At 41.6% G+C, this 18,476-nt stretch overlaps 1 protein-coding gene across 26 annotated transcripts in view; it reads left to right on the forward strand.

Moving 5' to 3' along the window:
- The window catches only part of ICA1 (islet cell autoantigen 1), a 103,332-nt gene extending 86,048 nt beyond the window's left edge, over positions 1-17,284 (forward strand). For 9 of the 26 annotated variants that reach the window (XM_084858721.1, XM_084858729.1, XM_084858715.1 and 6 more), the window contains 5 exons: positions 699-761; positions 951-992; positions 7,449-7,715; positions 15,333-15,428; positions 16,253-17,283. In XM_084858721.1, the coding sequence (XP_084714847.1) occupies positions 699-761; positions 951-992; positions 7,449-7,715; positions 15,333-15,428; positions 16,253-16,374 (590 nt within the window). In that variant the 3' untranslated portion in view covers positions 16,375-17,283. Of the gene's footprint in view, positions 1-698; positions 762-950; positions 993-7,448; positions 7,716-15,332; positions 15,429-16,252 lie in introns of all 26 variants that reach the window. The other 17 variants (XM_084858727.1, XM_084858731.1, XM_084858719.1 and 14 more) reach the window with 6 other exon arrangements.
- The last annotated feature ends 1,192 nt before the right edge of the window (positions 17,285-18,476 follow it).

An 18,476-nucleotide genomic window follows, 5' to 3' on the forward strand; every position in this document is an offset into this window, starting at 1 on the left:
CAATCTCCAAATCACACCACTGCTACAAACTGAAAAAATTAAAATGTTTATGTCTCTCAGTTATCATTTCCTTAAATGATTAAGCTTAGTCAATCACTGAGCATATTTGGAACTGGTCCTGTGTCCCTTCTTGAGGTGATGGTGCACTAAGGGTGGGATCCAATCAAGTCCTTCCACTAACAGAACTACTTCTGTCAACAGGATGGGGAGAGGCAATTTGCCCTCCCCGTGTTGCCCCCTGCATGCCCTCAAAATCTGCTCCGAAGGATTGGGGGACTCTTCAGAGCAGATTGCACATGGGGTGGGGAGCTGCACGGGGGGAGGAAAAAGCCCTTTCATGTGAGTGGATTTCAGCTCATGTGACCCTAGCTACAACAGAGATAGATCCTGATCTTGTGAAATGCGTTTCGCTTTGGTAAGACATCAAATTGTGGAAAGGGCCTTTTAAAAGTGAATATAGTTTCTATGAGCGCCGTGTAGTGGCCTACAGAGTAATGGACAGATATTATATTACAATTATAAAAACATTTTGCTGAAGACACTACTCAATAATCATTTATCTGGGATTGATTCAGTTTAAATAAAAAGTCCTAATAGTGCAAGAGATCTGACCAGAAAACCTTGAGGAACATACTGTGTCTAAAGCTCTGTATGACTCTGCTGGATTTGATTTGACCTAGAACATATTTTGGTTACAGCAGAAGATACTAAGGACATCCTGAGTACTTTGGGGGAGAACTTCAACCACAGAAATAATTCAGGTATGTTTCCCAGAAATGCGGTGCAATTCTATACATGTCTTTTCGCTAGGTAAACTCCATTGAGTTCAGTGAGACTTGCTTCCAAGTGGATATGAGATTGCATCCTGAGGAAAATGAGATCATTGTAAGCATGAAATCTACAGAAGTGTCTGCAGATCAATTATTTCCCTTCTCCTTTGCCTTTTTTAGGTGCTATAGATGATTTATTAGATCTGAAACCTGAGGAAAATGGTACGTAATCTTTTTGTCTGTTTTATCAGTTCTTCCAAAGGGCACCAAACAGTTTAATTTGAACTTAATAATTTAAAAGCTAGCTATTTTTCAATGTGATTGACCACTTTACGTGTGGATGTAGGTGTGGTTGTAAAAGGAAATTCAGTATGATATTGTTGTAGAGAAGTATCCTCTTCTGGACTGACAGTGATAGTAATAAAGTGTATTTGTCAGGTTCCTTGACATCAAACATTATTGTAGGCAACAGATAGTCTTCCACTGAGTTTTTAGTCAGGCATACTTTGCCAACTATGCTTCAGTAATCCATCACAATTGTGTGTTTGTGGGAAATTGTGTCTTCCATATTGCACTCATCCTGGCAGCTATTTGGGTGTGTGTGTGTGTGTGTGAGAATTCTTGTACCTATTCTGCCACTTTTCCTAATAGCATCCGAGGCTGGAATCCCACATTTGGTTTTGAGACGGTAAAGTGTTTACACCTTGTGAACATTTTCTTGTTCTGAATATTTATTTTAACACAACTACCACACATGGTAATAGTTAGTAAGGGAACCCACTAGTTCTTAAGAAGCATTTCCCCATATCAGGTACGTTCCAGGTGCCACTACATGACTGTGTGTCCATAACAAGTATCCGCCATGGGAAATGTATGAAGTGAAATCATACATAGGCACATTAGAAGTGACTATTAATTGAGATGTACTTAGCATATTCCTGAAGTAATATTTGGTTTCAGAAGGATGAGTTTCCCTTCCAGAAAAATAAATGAACAATCAAAATGGGTTTCCACAAACTAATTTTATATTGTGTATAATATAAAACAATATATTTTATATTTATATTGTTTAAAATCACTCCCTGCCCCCGAAGCAGGATATTTATGAGGGAGTATAAGAACAAATTTTACATAAAACAATTTCACTTGTAATAACAACATCAAGAATCTGTGATAACCTTAAGAAATACTTGCTTAACTTTGTGAGCTTTCCAGCCGAGATGGCTGCTGATGTTTTTGTCACCCTACAAATAAGGGTTCATGTTAAACTTCGCTTTGTTTCTATGCCCTCCCATACAAGCAGCTGCCAGTAGCTTCTGCCAGCCAACTAGTCCAAATCATCTTATAAAAAATGTTATTGTGCATATGTATACATGTACAATTCATAATATTGTCATTATAAATAAATATATTTATAATGCCAATAAATGAATGTACAGCAGTGCCCTGTGGGTAGCCCATAGCATGCCACCATGTTTGTTTACAGATGCAGCAGCACTAACAGTCATGAAGGCCAGAGCAGGCAGAGTTGTTGTAGCAGAAATGCCAACTGTATTGTTGCCAGCACTGCCCATTACATGCCCCACCGCACCTGTCCATCATGTAATGAAAAGGCATGGGTATACTTTCCATTCTATACACTGTCTTGGGTTCCATGCAAAATAATGCATACATTAAGAAGAATTTGCCCCAATCTAAGGATATCTACGTCAAGAGAAAGATAGTAACAGTATATTACTTTCTTAAATATTGTGAGAGCAGGGGAAAATTTATGAAAATGAGGGTTAGATTTACTGTTGGAAAAAGGAGTATCAAGGAAATGGTCAACACAAGACAAAGAACAGAAAGGAAGGGAAGGGAAGGGAAGGGAAGGGAAGGGAAGGGAAGGGAAGGGAAGGGAGAAGTAACAGCAAAGCAAATAGTTAATTGATAAGAACCATGTTGGCCTTTTTTTCTTTTTAGTAAGAACTACGTTGATAGTGAATAAACAGCTGCAGTTTTAGAATACAGAAAAATAGTTTACATATATTTTATCTGTATACATTGCATCATCATGCAACAGAAGTAGTATACAGTAACTGCATAGAATAGCTTTGCTCTTAGCCTTATTACTGTTGCAATAAATGTAATTTGTGGCATCACAGACGAATGGTGCCATGTTATCATTAAAACAATGCTCTAAAAATCTGTTGTCACTTCATCATCCCCTGCTTGGTGTGGAAGTTCCTGGAAGTGATGCAGGTCCTGACTTATGCCTTAAAACATCATGCAAAATATCAGGCCAGAGAGGTCGAATTAAGAGGTGTCTTTCAAATTCAAGGAGACAAAAGATTTGCGGTGTTAATGCCACATTTATCACAAGAGTTTTCTGGCTTCTAGTTCAGTAAGAGAGCTTTCTAGTACAGTTGTTTTTCGTTTGAGCTGTGTAGATCAGCTGTGGATTGTGAAATGAAGCATTAGTAGTGTCACCCACTTGTGCCATGAGCTTTACCAAGTTTTAAGACACTATTGTGATTTTCTGGCCATAGTAAACTGTAGTAAATTTGCTAACCAGGGCCCCATGTACATGAGCCATTTGCCCTGGTGCCGCTTCAAAGAGAAGATCTTTGCGACAGATGACACAGTCCCCGCTTCGCAGCCCAATTGTGATTTTCACAGAGAAATCTGGCTTTTCTCAGAGTCCATTTGCTGCGAAGTTTTTACTTGCTTCGGGTTCACTGCGGGGGGTTGAGCTGTCTGTCCCTTCCTCAGATCACAGCATCATTAGTGATGCCCCTCCCCGTTCCTCCTTCGCAGCTCCACAGTTACAGAGGCATGAAGAAGCAGGCTGGTGGAAGGGAAAGTAGCCTGGGGCGGGGGTGGGGGGAGAGCAGAGGGGCAAACATGTATACCGGAAAGTAACTCATTTCCTTCCGTTCCACGTCGCTTCCTCTCACTTTAAGTTGTTGAGTTGGAGAGTGGAGACGTGCAGCTACGAAGGAACACAGCTGAGAAACAGTGGATGCCTGTGGATTCGAAGCTACGCAGTTGAGTGAGGGTGGGTGCCAGGGCGGATGGTTTTTATAAACATGTACTCAGAAGCACTTCATGCTCTCAGCACCTGCTCAGGCTCTGGAGACAGCGGCTGCCTGCTTGCCCGCCTGCCTCAGAAACGTGTATGTGGGGTTTGCTATGAACGCCTACTCGCAAGCAAATCCTCCGTGCTAGTCGCGCACCCTCCTCCCCAGCTCTGCGCTCTCTGCTCTTCCCGGCTTGGGAAGCCCGCTGTAACCCTCCCATCTACCACCCCAGTTGTTAGTTTGCAGCGCTAATATTACGCAGCTCCTACCGAGCAAGCAATGAAAGTGGTGTCATGTAGATGCGGCCCAAATCATCCTTTCTTTGAGAGAAGGAGGGAGGGGTGCTGCTAATTTTTATAAAATTTCCAGTTTGTTCCAAGTTTAATATGCTGGGATGAAAGTTTTGACCACCATTTTGACACAGCTGGAAACTTGTACTGAATTATGCCAGTTTAGTTGATTACTTATATTGACAGACTTTCTTGTCAAGCACAGAACTGCATAGAGGACTGAAGATATAAACTAAAAGTTCAGGCTTCAGATAATCCTTCTTGTGGATGTTTGATAAAAGTTTAAGCTGCTGTTTAATTCCTAGTTTTGTAGGTGTTTTTATTCCTAGTGTATAGGTTTTTTTATTCTCCCATGTGGTCTTGACTCATAAGCTTGTTTAAAAGTCAACCATCCTCTTTTGCACCCCAATCACTTCACTCTACATTCTTGTGCTCTTTAAAAGAATGGTCCTCTCTAAGAAAGAAGACAGTTGCCTTTAAGTAAAATCTGCTGTTGTGGCTGTTGTGCTTCAAAGGATTCTTTTATATGTACATCTCTATTATGCCCACAACTCATTGCAAGTGTTTATGATCTTTACTGTTTTGTGTGTGGAGAATGTAAGTGCACAGTTGGCTATTTGGCCAATTGAAGCTTCATTGAAGAAAGCTGTGTCTATTGTGTGTGCTACTACTTTTTTGAGGGAAGCTACTAAGATCCACAGTGATGCAGCATGAGAGGAACCATAAAAGAAAACCTTTCCAAAAATACATAGCATCACACTTTGGGGCACTTTTAGAGCAAAGCTTGAAGCACATTCAGGCCTGGCTGGAAATGGTGCTGAGTTGTCCCCCATTCCTTTCTTCAATCGCAATATTTGCTGTAGTTCTGATTTTCTACTCCTACCCTCCCATCACACTCCCTTATATACTCTTCTTAGCAAATTTCCTTTTCTGGAAGACACAAAAAAGCAGTAAACTGGCTAAAAGGCCACATAGGATCCTAGGCTGTTACACTGAAATTAAGAGCATGTACAGTACTACAGCATGCATTCTGCAAATGATAATGCTTAAGGGAGAAATGGAACATTGTTTTTTATCCTAAATTCAGTTTTGAATCAGCTGCCATCCTCAAATTTGCTGCACATAATTTTACCAATAGTTTACGGAATTACGTTCTCCTTGGAACAAGCCAAATGTGACACAGCCTTTCTGGCATGTGCTCACTTATGAATAGGTCAAAACATGGTTGGCCAAGGTAGGGTTGCCAGCTGTTGTAAACCTGCAAACTGTGGCTTGGGTAGCAGATTTGTTTGAAGTTGAAGGTACTCTGTACAGGCCAACCAACACTCCCCCTACACAGATGATGCCCTGCTAAATAGTTGTCCCAGGAGGTCAGGTGCAAGTTGAACCTAAAACCTTGTTTCACTGACTGGGCTAATTGTACATTTACTAGTTCATCAAGATATTGTTCCTTTCCCTGCAAGGATTCCCTCTTGGGGAAGCTTTGTAGTAGTCCATGGCTGTCGTATTGATTATGGCAGGCCAAGTTTTACCATTAGACTTGACTGATGTTTAACCACTGGATTCAACCAGGGAACTAGTTGTAGACTGTTGCTCAATAAGTCCTCATGAGTTCCAGCAACAATTGCAGCAGACATTATTTATTTCTTTATTCAACAGACAGGTGTACATCTTTCCACCATTTAAGCCTTCGGGGCAGCTTCCAATCAAATTTTAAATCAAGATAATTCTGATTTCAGCAAAGACAGTCTTCCAGATCTTCCAACCTAGAATAAACCTACAGATTCCCATACTGTTTGCTTGATGACTACTCTGGCATTTGCCCTCTAGCAATGCCCCGGCAATGGAAGCAGGGCAGAGAACAATCCCTCCCCAGCCCCCCAGGACATCAGGACTGCTTCTGCCACACGGTCTTTCCAGAGGCATGCTTCTTAGAGAAAAAGAAGGGGAAGAAATATCATGGCTGAGCATGTTCTCAAGATAGAATCGCACGTCAGTTTCCCATATGGTGTCTATTTTAAAACTTCTGATGTGGTACTACTAACCATGTTGAGAGCTGTATTTCCAAGAGACAGGAAGTTCTAAAGCATTTGCCACATTGAAGATAGTCATGGATTCCACTCTCACATTGACTTCTTCCTAAGGAGGAGAGAGGAGGGTGGAAAGTAAAATGATAGACCAGCAACAGGCTTCAGTGATTCATCTGGTGGCTCTAATGGTGTTCTCCCATTAAATGCTTCGGTTAGATTTAATAATGTTGTTTGTGATTTGAGATGGTTCCCTGCTGACAAACTGTTGTTGTTGATCATGTTGTTGTTGTTACTGCAGTTGTCATTTGTTATTATTATACCTAACTTTTTCTAGGAGCTCAGTGTGACTCTCTTTGTACAACTGTGGCTGGCTGGGTACTGGGCCTTTCTTGCCCATGACCATCCATCTCTGTCCCTCCAGTGCACGGGCACACAATCAGTTTGCAAATAATTGCTACATCTCATTGCCTTCTACGTTGGTCAAATAGGTAGATCCTATTCCCTTCCTGTTTTCCTTGTCATCTGGAAGAGAGGCCATTCTATTCTTCTCCATGATGCATTTCCTCCATTTTTCATCTTGCAGACATCTGAGCCAGCAGCCCAGCATAAGGTCACCCCCATCCAGCAAAACTCCTGGTTTGAGTGCTCAGTAGGAGTAATGTAACCATAAAGTAAGCTGTTCCTTTGCTAGGTAATCCATCATGAGCCTTCTGTTTGTTGCCCATATTAAATTACATCTCCTATTATAGCAAGGGTAAGGACTGCTGCAGGAAAAACAATTTTCATGATGTTTCAGATCATTGGCCAAAATAGTCCTTTTGCTGAAGTATCTGGTGTGTTTCTGAAAAAGTGGGGGAGTGTCCCAGTGAAGGTGTCTGCATTTTAACAGCTGTCTTATCATGAATTGTTGCATCAACCACGGCATCCAGAGAGGTTAATAGGAGAGGTGAGAAATCATAAATGTCCAGACAGAATTCCACAATGACTCCCAAAAGGTGAGGGATGAAAAGTAGTAATAGGAAAGTTAACTAGCTCGGACAGGTTACAGAGGAAACTGCATTATGCTGAGTCAGGTTATTTGTCCATCTAGCCCAGTATTGTCTACCCTGATTGGTAGCGAGGGGCAGGAGTCTTTCCCAGTCCTACCCGGGACCTTCTGCATGCCAAGCATGTGCTCTATGGCTGTGCAATGGTCCCTCCCCTCCTGGTAGGTCTGGATGGGCATGCCTTCAGTATTCACCTCTGTTCTTACTTCGTTTGCCCGATCTTTAATTTTGGTGCTCCTACTTCTTCCATCAGCATCAAAGGACCCACTTGCAAACTCCTTGGAGCCAGAAGCTGCTGATAAGGACGATATGGTCTTACTGAATGAGATTCTCAATGCTTCTTCTTTGGATGACGGTGAATTCAGCAGGGAATGGACAGCTGTCTTTGGAGAGGATCCCCTTGCTGATATGGCCACAAACTCTTCCATAGGAGAAATGGAGGGCCATCAGTCATCATCAGGCTTCCTTCCTTCTCAGCTTTTAGACCAAAACATGAATGATTTGCAGTCCTCCCTTCAAGGTAGGCTTGTTTTATTGCTGGTATTAGAAACATTTAGCAGTAGAGCACAGTCTGTTGCTAAGTAAATTAACTCTTTCCGCCAGTAATTTGGCATAGTGAACTAACTGAGCACTGAACGCTATGATAATGGAGTATGTATGTGTGCATGCAAACAAACACACATACTTACTTGGAGGGTTTGGGGATATAGTGCTAAATCATAGTATAGTGTTATGTGCACAAGCCTTGGGCTCCCCATTCCTTGCCCTCCTCCAGCACAGCCACATGATGAAAATTGGAAGCATCTTCTTCCATTTTAAACTAACCGCAGTTTGTCATTCCATCTGCACAGGGGCAAACTGTGGTTACTTTAAACTAAGGCTCATCCAAACAAGCCAGGATCAAACCATGTCTTCTGATCTTGGGTTGTTTGGATAAACCATAGTTTAAACTATCCACAGTTTCTTGTTCAGATGAATTATGACAAATTCCGGTTAGGTTAAAACAAAAGTGGATTGTTATGATCTCCTTATGGATGTGCCAGAGGAAGAGAAGGGAGCAGGTTTCTGCATATGACACAGCTGTGGTTTAGCATTATTACCAGCCAGGTCTGTCTGTCTGTCTGTTTCTCTCTCTCTCACACACACACACACACACACACTCTATCTGTCCTATCTCTCTCTCCCTCTCTCTCCCCCCCCTCTCTCTCCCTCTCTCTCTCTTCTGGGAAGTTTGCATGTATACCTTCCAGGAAGTGACTTCCTCCCTCAGGTTACTCACACTAGGCCTGTTTACATATTTTTCCCCTCTCTGCAATCCTCCCTGTTGTTGCTCTCCCTAAGTATGAGTTAGCTGCTCTTGTGCAGATGCATTTACTTTGCAACACAACAGAATTAAAATGAAACTGCTTTATAAATTTGTAACTCTACTTGCTTCAGTGTTCCATGTACAGCAGACCAACCTTTTTGCTGCCAATATTCGATGTTAATCTTTCTGCTGTGTCTTGGGCAGATGGTGGTTGTGGGAGGGAGGCGTAAAGGGTGAAAGGAAAAATTGTCTCATTATTTTTAGAGTGAAGGGATGACGTGTGTGAAGGGTTCTTAACTCCTCCAGGGTGTTAACGTGGGTTGGTTTCCTTGTCATTTGTTGATGGGAAAATTATTCCTCTGGCATTCCTCAGGTAGAAGAAAATAGTAGAGCCTGGAGTAGCAATAAAAAAGCTGTTGTTAAAGGGACCTTGTCAAAACTGGCAAGCCTAAGAGAAGAGTGTATCATCAAAGGGACTTTAGTGGCTTAATTCCAAGTACTTTGGCCAGTGGAACAGGGACATAACTGGCTTTTCAGTCTAGTGTAAGTGCTTAATGGAGCTGAAGTACTAGACATAGGAAGATGATGTTGTGTTGCTCACTACAGGAAAGCCAGCATAGAAAAGTGACTAAAGCTGAACTAGACATGGGATTGGATCCAGATTTATGGTAGATCAACTGTGCTGGCAGAAGTGGACTTTCCCACCCCTTCCTTCTCATGGCAGTCCCTCCAGCCCCCTGAAAATGCTAGAGAGTCAAAATAGACCCTGCTGCATGGGGTGAGCTGAGTTATGGGAGGGTGGGGAGAACCCCCCAAATTGGTCAGGGATCTTTCATGAGCAGAGCATTTCCTCTTGCAGAAGGTCACTTTTTCTTGCAGAAGGCATATCCTGGATCCATCCCCTGATGGGAGAGATCTGTGTAGAGCATTACCTATGGCAGTGATAGTTATTTTTAATTAAAAAGCAACCATGGGGTATGGGTGGAGATTAAGTTTAAAAGGGGGGGGGTGCGGAATGGTACTTGAATGTTTTCCCCCATGTGGCAAATAGCTGCTTTGCAGGTGGCAATTTAAATGGGGAAAAAGCAGTCACTGGAGGCTGCATTTGGAAGCAGCCTCAAAATCCTCTTCCAACTAGCAGCTTTTCTTTTGACAGGGCACAGGACATAGGGGTTTTCTACATGAGGCATTTATCATGTGCTTGTCATTCCCTATTCACGGTTGTTTACAGGTTCTTTACCCAACATTGTGGGTAAAGTTTTGTTTTGTTTCCAGTTTTGTTTCTGTGTATAGCCAGCACTTTTGGCGAGTTTTTTTAGAACAGGGAAAATGCAGCATTTAATTGTGAACCCGAAAGAAAGTGTGATCTCTTCTTGTGTATTTGTGCTATTTGGCTATACAACAGTGTCACCTAGAGGTTATGTAGCAGAAAAGCAGGAAAGGAAACGCTCTTCATTTAGCTCTCGGATCTCCATTGTGCAATGAAAACGAACATAGATATAGTGGATTAACAGCTGATTAACAGCCTTGTGCGGAAAAGCTCATAATGGTGACTGTACTTTTTCCTCTGTGGTGGGATAGGCAGCTGTGAGTGAGGGGTGTGGGGAGATGTGCTGGCAGGGAAAGAGCAAAGCACCTCCTCCCAACACGTCTTTCCTCTGATCCTAATTGTAGTTCCCAGCAGCTGCTTTTGGGTTGGAAAAAGAAATAAAACATTGGGGATGATGTTTGGACTTCTGCATAATGTGAAGTTTGATCCTTATACTAACACAGACCAAGGGTCTATCTAGCCTACCACTTCACTGAAATTATTCTCCAAGGAAACTGAGAGCTAGGAGCAACAAGAAATTATACTGTAAAAATACACTATTTCACAACACATTTCAAAAGCATTACAAATTGCAGCTCACCAATTTCTTACGCTACCTAAGTCATCTTAAACAGCTAATAGAAATTGCTATTGAAATAGCTAATATTCTTAAATAGTAGCTAATGGGAAATTATTAGCTCAGTCAGTCCATAGTCCAGCTGAACACATTTTGACAATTTGTTTTCCTCAGCAGCTTCAACTCTAGTTATAGAGCAAATGGTTGTCCAAAGTTCAGTGATCTTTTCCAGCCTTGTTATTAACATTCTTTATCTGTAAATGTTAGAGATTGTATCTGAGATCATATACACACAAAGCTTATGCTAGAACATAGGATGCCACCAAAGACGGTGACTCAAGCTAGACTAGGATTCTCAACGGCTGCTTACATCCAACAAGAGTCCACCACTTTTCTTAGCAACTTCCCTTGACAACTGTCAAATTTGTCCTGATAGTCAACCTACAGTATATCTAGAGTCTCCTTCAACTTTACTATCATTCCCACCACTCAGTCTTCCCGCATTTAAAACACCGCAATTTTCTTTTTCTAAAATGTCATATATTCAAAGCTGTCAGTCAACCTTTTTGAACTCCTCAAAAAAATCTGAAGCACCATCCAGACCCTGCTGAGGACAACCCAGTGGCCAGCAGGAGCCATAACTATTAATACCTTTATAGAGTTCTTCTGCTAATGCAATCCAAAATGGCATTAGCCTCTCTTTTGTTTTGCAAGCAAACAGCATTGTGTCAGTGTTACCTATTCAGATTTACAATCTACTGCAATGCCCAAACACTTTGATAAAACAATGGGCCGGTTTTCTCCCCACACACCTTTTGTTTTTAAACAAGTTTCTTTTGAACATGCAGTACTTTACGTTTCTCTTTATAAACTTCAGCCTGCAACACAGTCACAGATCACTTAAACGAACTGCAAGTGGAAAATTTATTATTTATGATTTTTGTGGCACACTTCCTGTTGTACTAAATGCAATTATCTTGTTCATTCTCTGAGGGTGCAATCCTATGCATGTTTAGACAGAAAAAAAGGCCTGCAACTCCCAACATTCCCCAGCCAGCCATGCTGGGATTGTAGGCCATTTTTCTGCCTAAGCATGCATAGGATTGTGCCCTAAGAAACCTTGTGGGGCAAGTCATGACTTGCCCAAGGCCAATGAGAGAGGCCAGGGCTGAGCAGGTGTTTGGGATTCTTGTCTGGTTCAAAGCCAACACACTTCCCCGTAGATAGAACACACTTGCTGGAGTGTCAGCTCACCTGTTTGCAGTGGTACTGTTTGTCCGCATAACCCAGGATAGTATTGAGAGGGCTTGTTTTTCTTACCGGTTAAAGCTTTGCCTTATTAAATAATTGAGAGAATGTTATAAATGCATACAACTTCTCATTTGCGTAAATGGTTTGCGTGCAAAGTACATTAACATCAGCTTTGCTTATTAATTAAAAAAATCTTTTTGCTAGGATTATTTTTAAGTGATCTACTCAATGTATGGCTGGCAGAGAACAGTATTTTCTGCCCTTGTAAATTGCAACCTTCATCCACAGTGTCAGTTATGCAGACAAGGGAACTCTACTGTAGTCTGTCATCTGGCAGGGAACTAAGAAAATTTGAGTTCACATCCCTACTCAGCTATGCACGGTCTTCTGCCTCAGTTTCTCATTTGAACCTGAGAATAATAGTAGTCCATCTTAGAGGGTTTTTGTGAATCCAAAATAAGTATTGTAGGTCAGTTTGCATATTAAAAAATACTAAATTAAGGCCTTTTTGATTCACCATCTTCAGTGGAATCATATGCTAAAGCAGATGTGTAGCTTGCTTAAGACCTCTGATAGAATCCATAGCATTTACAAATAAAGATTGTTGGTAGTAAACCAGGCTGATGAAAAAGAATCCTGTCAGGCAGATGGGAAAATCCTGCTTCAGACATTTGTTTTTTCCCTCTTCACTTTGTGTTGCACTCAGTGTGGTGTATTCTTTCATCAATATGGAAGTATGGAGAAAAATGGGGAGCAAATGAAGCCAACTTCCTGACTGTGCACAGGCAGCTGTTTTTCATCGATCAGATAAATTGGATATTTATTTTTTAAGGCTGGAGTCCTGCACACAGACTACTTAAATTTAATTTGTTTCAATGGAATTAAGCAGCCTAAGGCTGGGTTCAGATGTAACACAAATCCATGGTTAGTGCTAACCACAGTTAAGAACTCCAGACTTGCTTATGACCCATGACTTTGAGCTGCTTGTCTGTCATCGTAAATTCAATCCCGTCTCCACGATGCAGCAGCCTCTTGAACTGGAGGCTGTGGTTTGTTGGTGGTCCCTGAATTCAGACATAACGGCAAACCACAATTAACACAAACTGTGGTATGGAAGCCAGCTTCAGATTGTGGTTTCAGATCCTGGTTTGTCCACCCCAAAAGAAACTTCAGATTTCTTTGTTATGGAGGAGGAGAGGGGGGAGCCTGAGGCTTCAACATGCTTATTCCCATAATGGTAAACCAAGTTTTAATGTGAAGTCCAAACTGGACCAGTTCGTGGCAGGCGTGGATTGAGACATCAAAACACACAATGTTTTTGCATTATGCCTCAACTCAGCCTGTGTATAGAATTTCAGCCTAAACCTTTGATCAAGTAATTAATCAGTTGCAAATACCTGTTAGTCTTGATTGACCAACATGCAGACAGGCATTGTACAGACATGCTTCCTTTCAGGCATGGGTATTTCCAAAGTAAGAATACACATGACAACGATAGGCTCAGGAAATTATTTTTATTGCGTTTTCCTGCCTCCTACTCTTTTGTCTGGTAAGTAATCCCTTGTCCTTCAGTCTCTTTTGTCGATCTACAACATTATATTCTTACTGGGTCCATTTATTCCCAGTCTTAGATGGGCTCTGAGTACTGTTTAGCACAAATAATTGTTATTGTTGAAGAGCTCTCTATGCAGGTGAAAGAAGGCTAGGCTTCAGAGCCAAAAAAGAAAATGATCTTGGGGTTGGGATGTTAAATATTCCACTGATGGTGAAGTTATCTCCTCTGGCCACTTTTCTAATTGTACAGATTGCTTCAATAAAAAGGCATTTGCTTCCACACACCCTTCTACTGATATTCCATTTTGGTAAGAATTAAAGGAATCATGGAATCATATACAGAATCCTGTTTAACACGTGTACAGGAATGGTGTTTGCTGGTTGGAGTGAACTATCTAGTTGTTGCTTCCATTTTTAAATTTAAATTTAAAATTTAAATTTAATTTTTAAATTTCCATTTTTTAATTTAATTGGAATGGAGGGGACTACTTTTTGCTTGTTTGTTTCAACTTTCCACATTTGTACAGTTAACGTCTCACTGATAATCTTGCGTCTCATCATACCATAAGCTGCTCTTAGAGCAATAAACTAGCGTAGGGTTGCAGCCAGTAAACACTGATCCTTTTCTCCCCAAAGGCAAATTTCCCCCTTTTAACTTCACTGTACATTAGCAGTAGAAATATGGCAGAGATGTATCTTTTTCGCAGAGCTACTGGGCAAATGGACAAGTGTTGGGCATCCCCAGCAACGAGTAGTCATGCCAGCTGATCTACCCCAGTAGACCCGCAGCCTGTTGATGGAGCCCTTTCTTGGGTTCAGAACTGTAGGCTGTTAGAACTCCAACCTGCCATTGGAAACAGCAGTCTGGAGGCCTCCCCATGAGCCAATAGATCTGCTTATGAATGTCAATAACTTCAAAATTATCAGTATGTTGTATTGTTTGTTTCAAAAGGGTAATCGATTTAATGGAGCAAACAAGCCTGTTAAAAAGAAAGATAGAAAACCCGTACTGTTTGCAAACCCTGGTAATCCGTACCTAAAATAAACTGGAGTAACCTTCAGCCGTTTCCTGAAGTAACCTGGAATAAGGAAGGGAGAGTTGTTTTTGTTTCTATCCTGCCTTTCGACCGAGGCAGTTTACACAACTGGGTTAAAAGCAGCATAATACAAATAATTATGTATTCAAATATGTAATTTGTTGTTGTTCAGTCGTTCAGTCGTGTCCAACTCTTCGTGACCCCATGGACCATAGCACGCCAGGCCTTCCTGTCCTGCGCTCTCTCCCGGAGCGTGCTCAAGTCCATATTCATTGCATCGGTGATGCTATCTAGCCATCTCATCCTCTGCCGTCCCCTTCTCCTTTTGCCTTCAGTCTTTCCCAGCATCAGGGTCTTTTCCAGAGAGTTTTCTCTAAATATAAAAACCTACCTAAAACTATGAAACAGATTGAAAACAACAGATTAGGACAGCAATTTCATTTACTTATTAAAGACTTAGGCTCTAGCAAATTAGAGCTAGTGTGGTGTTGTGGTTACAGTGTTGGACTGGGATTGGGGAGGAAAGGAAAAGGAAAGGTTCCTCCTGTGCAAACACTGGGTCATTACTGACCCCTAGAGGGACGCTGCTTTCGCTAGCATTTTCATGGCAAACTATAGCGGGGTGGTTTGCCATTGCCTTCCCCACTCGTGACTACCTTTCCCCCAGCAAGCTGGGTACTCATTTTACTGACCTCGGAAGGATGGAAGGCTGAGTCGACCTGAGCCGGCTACCCGAGACCTGGCTTCCGCTGGGATCGAACTCAGGTCGTGGGGAGAGTTTTGGTTGCAATACTGCCACCTACCACGCTGCGCCACACAAGGCTCGGGATTGGGGAGACCCAAGTTCAAATCCCCACTTGGCCATGAAGCTCCTGGGTGATGTTGAGCCAGTCACTGACCATAAGCCTAACCTACCTCATAGGCTGTTGTGAGGATAACATGGACAGGAGGAGGATCATATACCCCCCCTTGGGTTCCTGAGAGGAAAAGGCAGGATATACATGTAATAAATAAAATAAATGTTTTGAGTACTGCTGCCATGAGTGTTGTGATAAGTAATTCCTGTTGATTCGCAGAAATGCAACTCTGCTATTTAATTTTAGGTTGGGCAGCCAGCAGCATTAGCCCTTTGCCTGCACCACAGACAACACAGAAATCCAGCAGCTTGAATATGAACATCAACAAGACACCTGTGAAAGGTGATACATCATTGGCGTGTGTGTTTTAATGCTTTAATCAGAGTGGAGTTTAAGGAGTAAGCACTGGAATGTCTGTGCTTGTTCATTCTTTGTGTTTCAAATGCTGCGGAGACTTGAATGGTGATGGAGAACCGCCACTGTAAACAGGCTGCTGGCCACAGAACTCCACTAGAGCATCGCTGGGCCCCATGGCATGTTGGTGAACACCCTCCCCCTTTCCAGCTAACGCTCTTTGAACTCAAATACTCCTGGCCGCAGGCAAGATGTGCCCATATGGCTCTGCCATCTCTGCGGTTTCTGATGTCGCCGCCTGGTGGCCTGCTTATATTTCTCTCTTGATCTTTTCACAATTTCCAAAATGTCCATCAGAGAAAGAGGAAACTCCCAGTGCCCTCAACCCATTTTCAAAACGTTAGTGTGCCCCTAGCTTCCAGGTATGTCGTAAGGAAAATTCATGTGAAGTACTTTAATTATGTGTTAGTGAGAGGATAGGCCATGAACTGCCCATATGTATGTATGTAACTTGATTTTTATCTGCCAGTTCTGCTGGTTTATTTGCCATTATATTTTGTTGCACTTTCTTGTGTTGTAGTGTGGTTTATTGTAAGCAGCTTTGAGGGCATCCCGGTGAAAGGCAAGGTACAAATTATATAAATAAATATAGAACTGCAGAATGCTTAACTTTTCTCTCAATACATGAAAATAGGTTTTCTTGGATATATCTGAGATCTTTTCTTCAATAGTGCATTCTAAATCCATTGCATATTTATTTATGTGATAAACAGCCTGACTGGGTGGGGATTGTTTGTCTTTTCTTTTTGCAGAAACTGCAAGTTCCTCTAAAGATCTAACTGCTTGGTTTAGCCTCTTTGCTGATCTGGACCCCTTGTCCAACCCAGATGCCATTGGAAAAACAGATAAAGAACATGAGTTGCTAAATGCATGAGTTGTCTGCCTGTGGTAACTCTCACTTCATCATTCATAAACACCATTCTTGGGATTTTAGAAAATTTAATATCAGGTCAGTGTGCTGTTGTACAACTTCTCACATCTGTGCCATTCTAATAAAATCAAGGGATTGACCCTCCCCTTTCTATAGGTAACAATGATTAGCTCTTGTTTTGTATAAAGAGTTTGCTCCTCCTCCTCCTCCTCCTCCTCCTCCTCCTCCTCCTCCTCCTCCTCCTCCTCCTCCTCCTTCTTCTTCTTCTTCTTCTTCTTCTTCTTCTTCTTCTTCTGTCTCTCTCTCTCTCTCTCGGTATGTGGATGTACTGAATGAAGTGTTGGTTTAGAGGGGATTGATGACTAGATTAGTGTACTTGCTGTAACCTGGGTCTTGACAGAAAGGTGTTATAGCTAATACAAGAGTGAAATATAAATGATAAACCTATTTTTTATATCTTTTCTTTGTGGAAATCAGAAATCAAAATCATGTAACTGGAGGCTGCATGAATCAGTTGTATAGACAGTAGTATGTGATATACTGCTGAAATGTTAAAATAACTAAATTTCTATTATTATTATTAACCATAATGAAAAATCTATACTTTGGGGCTAATTATTAGATAATTATATTTGAGTATCTGTGAATCTACTGTACTCATTCTCTGATTTTAAATTATTAGGCAAACAGTATTGCATAAGTCCAAACTGACTGCCCAGACTACGTCCTTCTAGCGTGTTCTTTTGCGCCAGCAGTTTCTGCTGTTAAAGACCAGGTCGTATTTACTTTGCCATCGTGTGCATTTGCAGTAACCACCATTTCCATACAAAGCACTTTTCATCATAGCTGGTTTCATACCCACATGTTCTTGAGCTTATTGTGACACTCTTCTTTAATAAAGATCGTTTTGACAAAAAAAAATATGTGTAAATGCCCCTTTGTCAACTGGAATGTGGGAAATCCAACTGATAGAAATATGATCATTTTTAGTCGGAAACTAATAATTCCTCTCCTTGCCTGAAAGAACATCAGATATCATCAGTTGGCAAGAGCAGGCTTAGGCATCTACAAGCTGATGCCTGCCCTAAGACTTGCTTTAAATAAAAAATGTCCAATCAGTGCTGGACAACTGGGAGTGGGAGTCACCACCTTAATTTCTACAATGCCTCTGACATAGGGTCACTGCTGGGCATTGTAGGCATTTTAAATGGTGTCTTCCAGAGCTGTGGCTGCTGCCTGTAGTTGCTATCACATAAACCTACATGGGGGGAAGGGGACATCAAATAGCACTTTGCTGAGCCCCCTGCCCCCGAAAAAAACAATCTGGAGCTGTCCCTAGGCAAGAAAATCTGTTACTCAAAAATTCTGCTTCAGTTGATATTTTCCTTCAGATTGACTCTTTCTCTTTTATCTTCCCAACATGTAAATCTAAAGAAATGGGTGTGTCGTCCTTTATTTTCTCTTGATAATTTTAGATGACTTTTGAAGACAGACTGCAACATAACTAGCTGTCCGTAGGGTATTAGCATCTCTGGGAGAGAGGTTCTAGTCCAGCCCTCGCCTTGGTCTGCTAATTTTCTACTTTTGGGATTTTTTCATAGAGAATATTCAAAAACATGATACCTATTTGCAGTCTGAAGCACTACAGTTCTATTCTGCAACTCCGGGCCTTTCCCTCCCATCTCATTCTGATGCCTCCAGCCCAAGTACAGATGCAGATTTCTTTTGCCAGCCAGCCATTTATGTTCTACTTGATTTTCATGCACATTTAAATTCATGATGTAGGAGTTCTGAATTCGAAATTGATCAGACATCCAGGTACCTGACTGGGGGGCGTGTGTGTGTGTGTGTGTTGCAGTAGTCTAAAACAGCTTTTGAAAACATAAAACACTCAGTGACTAGGACGCCTCTTCCTGTTCTAGCATGGCTTATGGTAGGCTTTCATCTGATAGGTCAGTGTACTTATGGTGAAGACTCTCCACTACTTGTGATCTTTGTTAATATTGACCACCTAAAATCCCAGGTTTGTGGGAACACACCCATTATTCTGTATGTGTTCTATTAAAACTGTAGTTTGTGAAGTGGACTTTAATCACTGTCATCTT

The sequence above is a fragment of the Heloderma suspectum genome, chromosome 5, assembly GCF_057233095.1.
Source record: "Heloderma suspectum isolate Gila_16-S chromosome 5, 16-S_ref, whole genome shotgun sequence".
NCBI lineage: Eukaryota > Metazoa > Chordata > Lepidosauria > Squamata > Helodermatidae > Heloderma > Heloderma suspectum.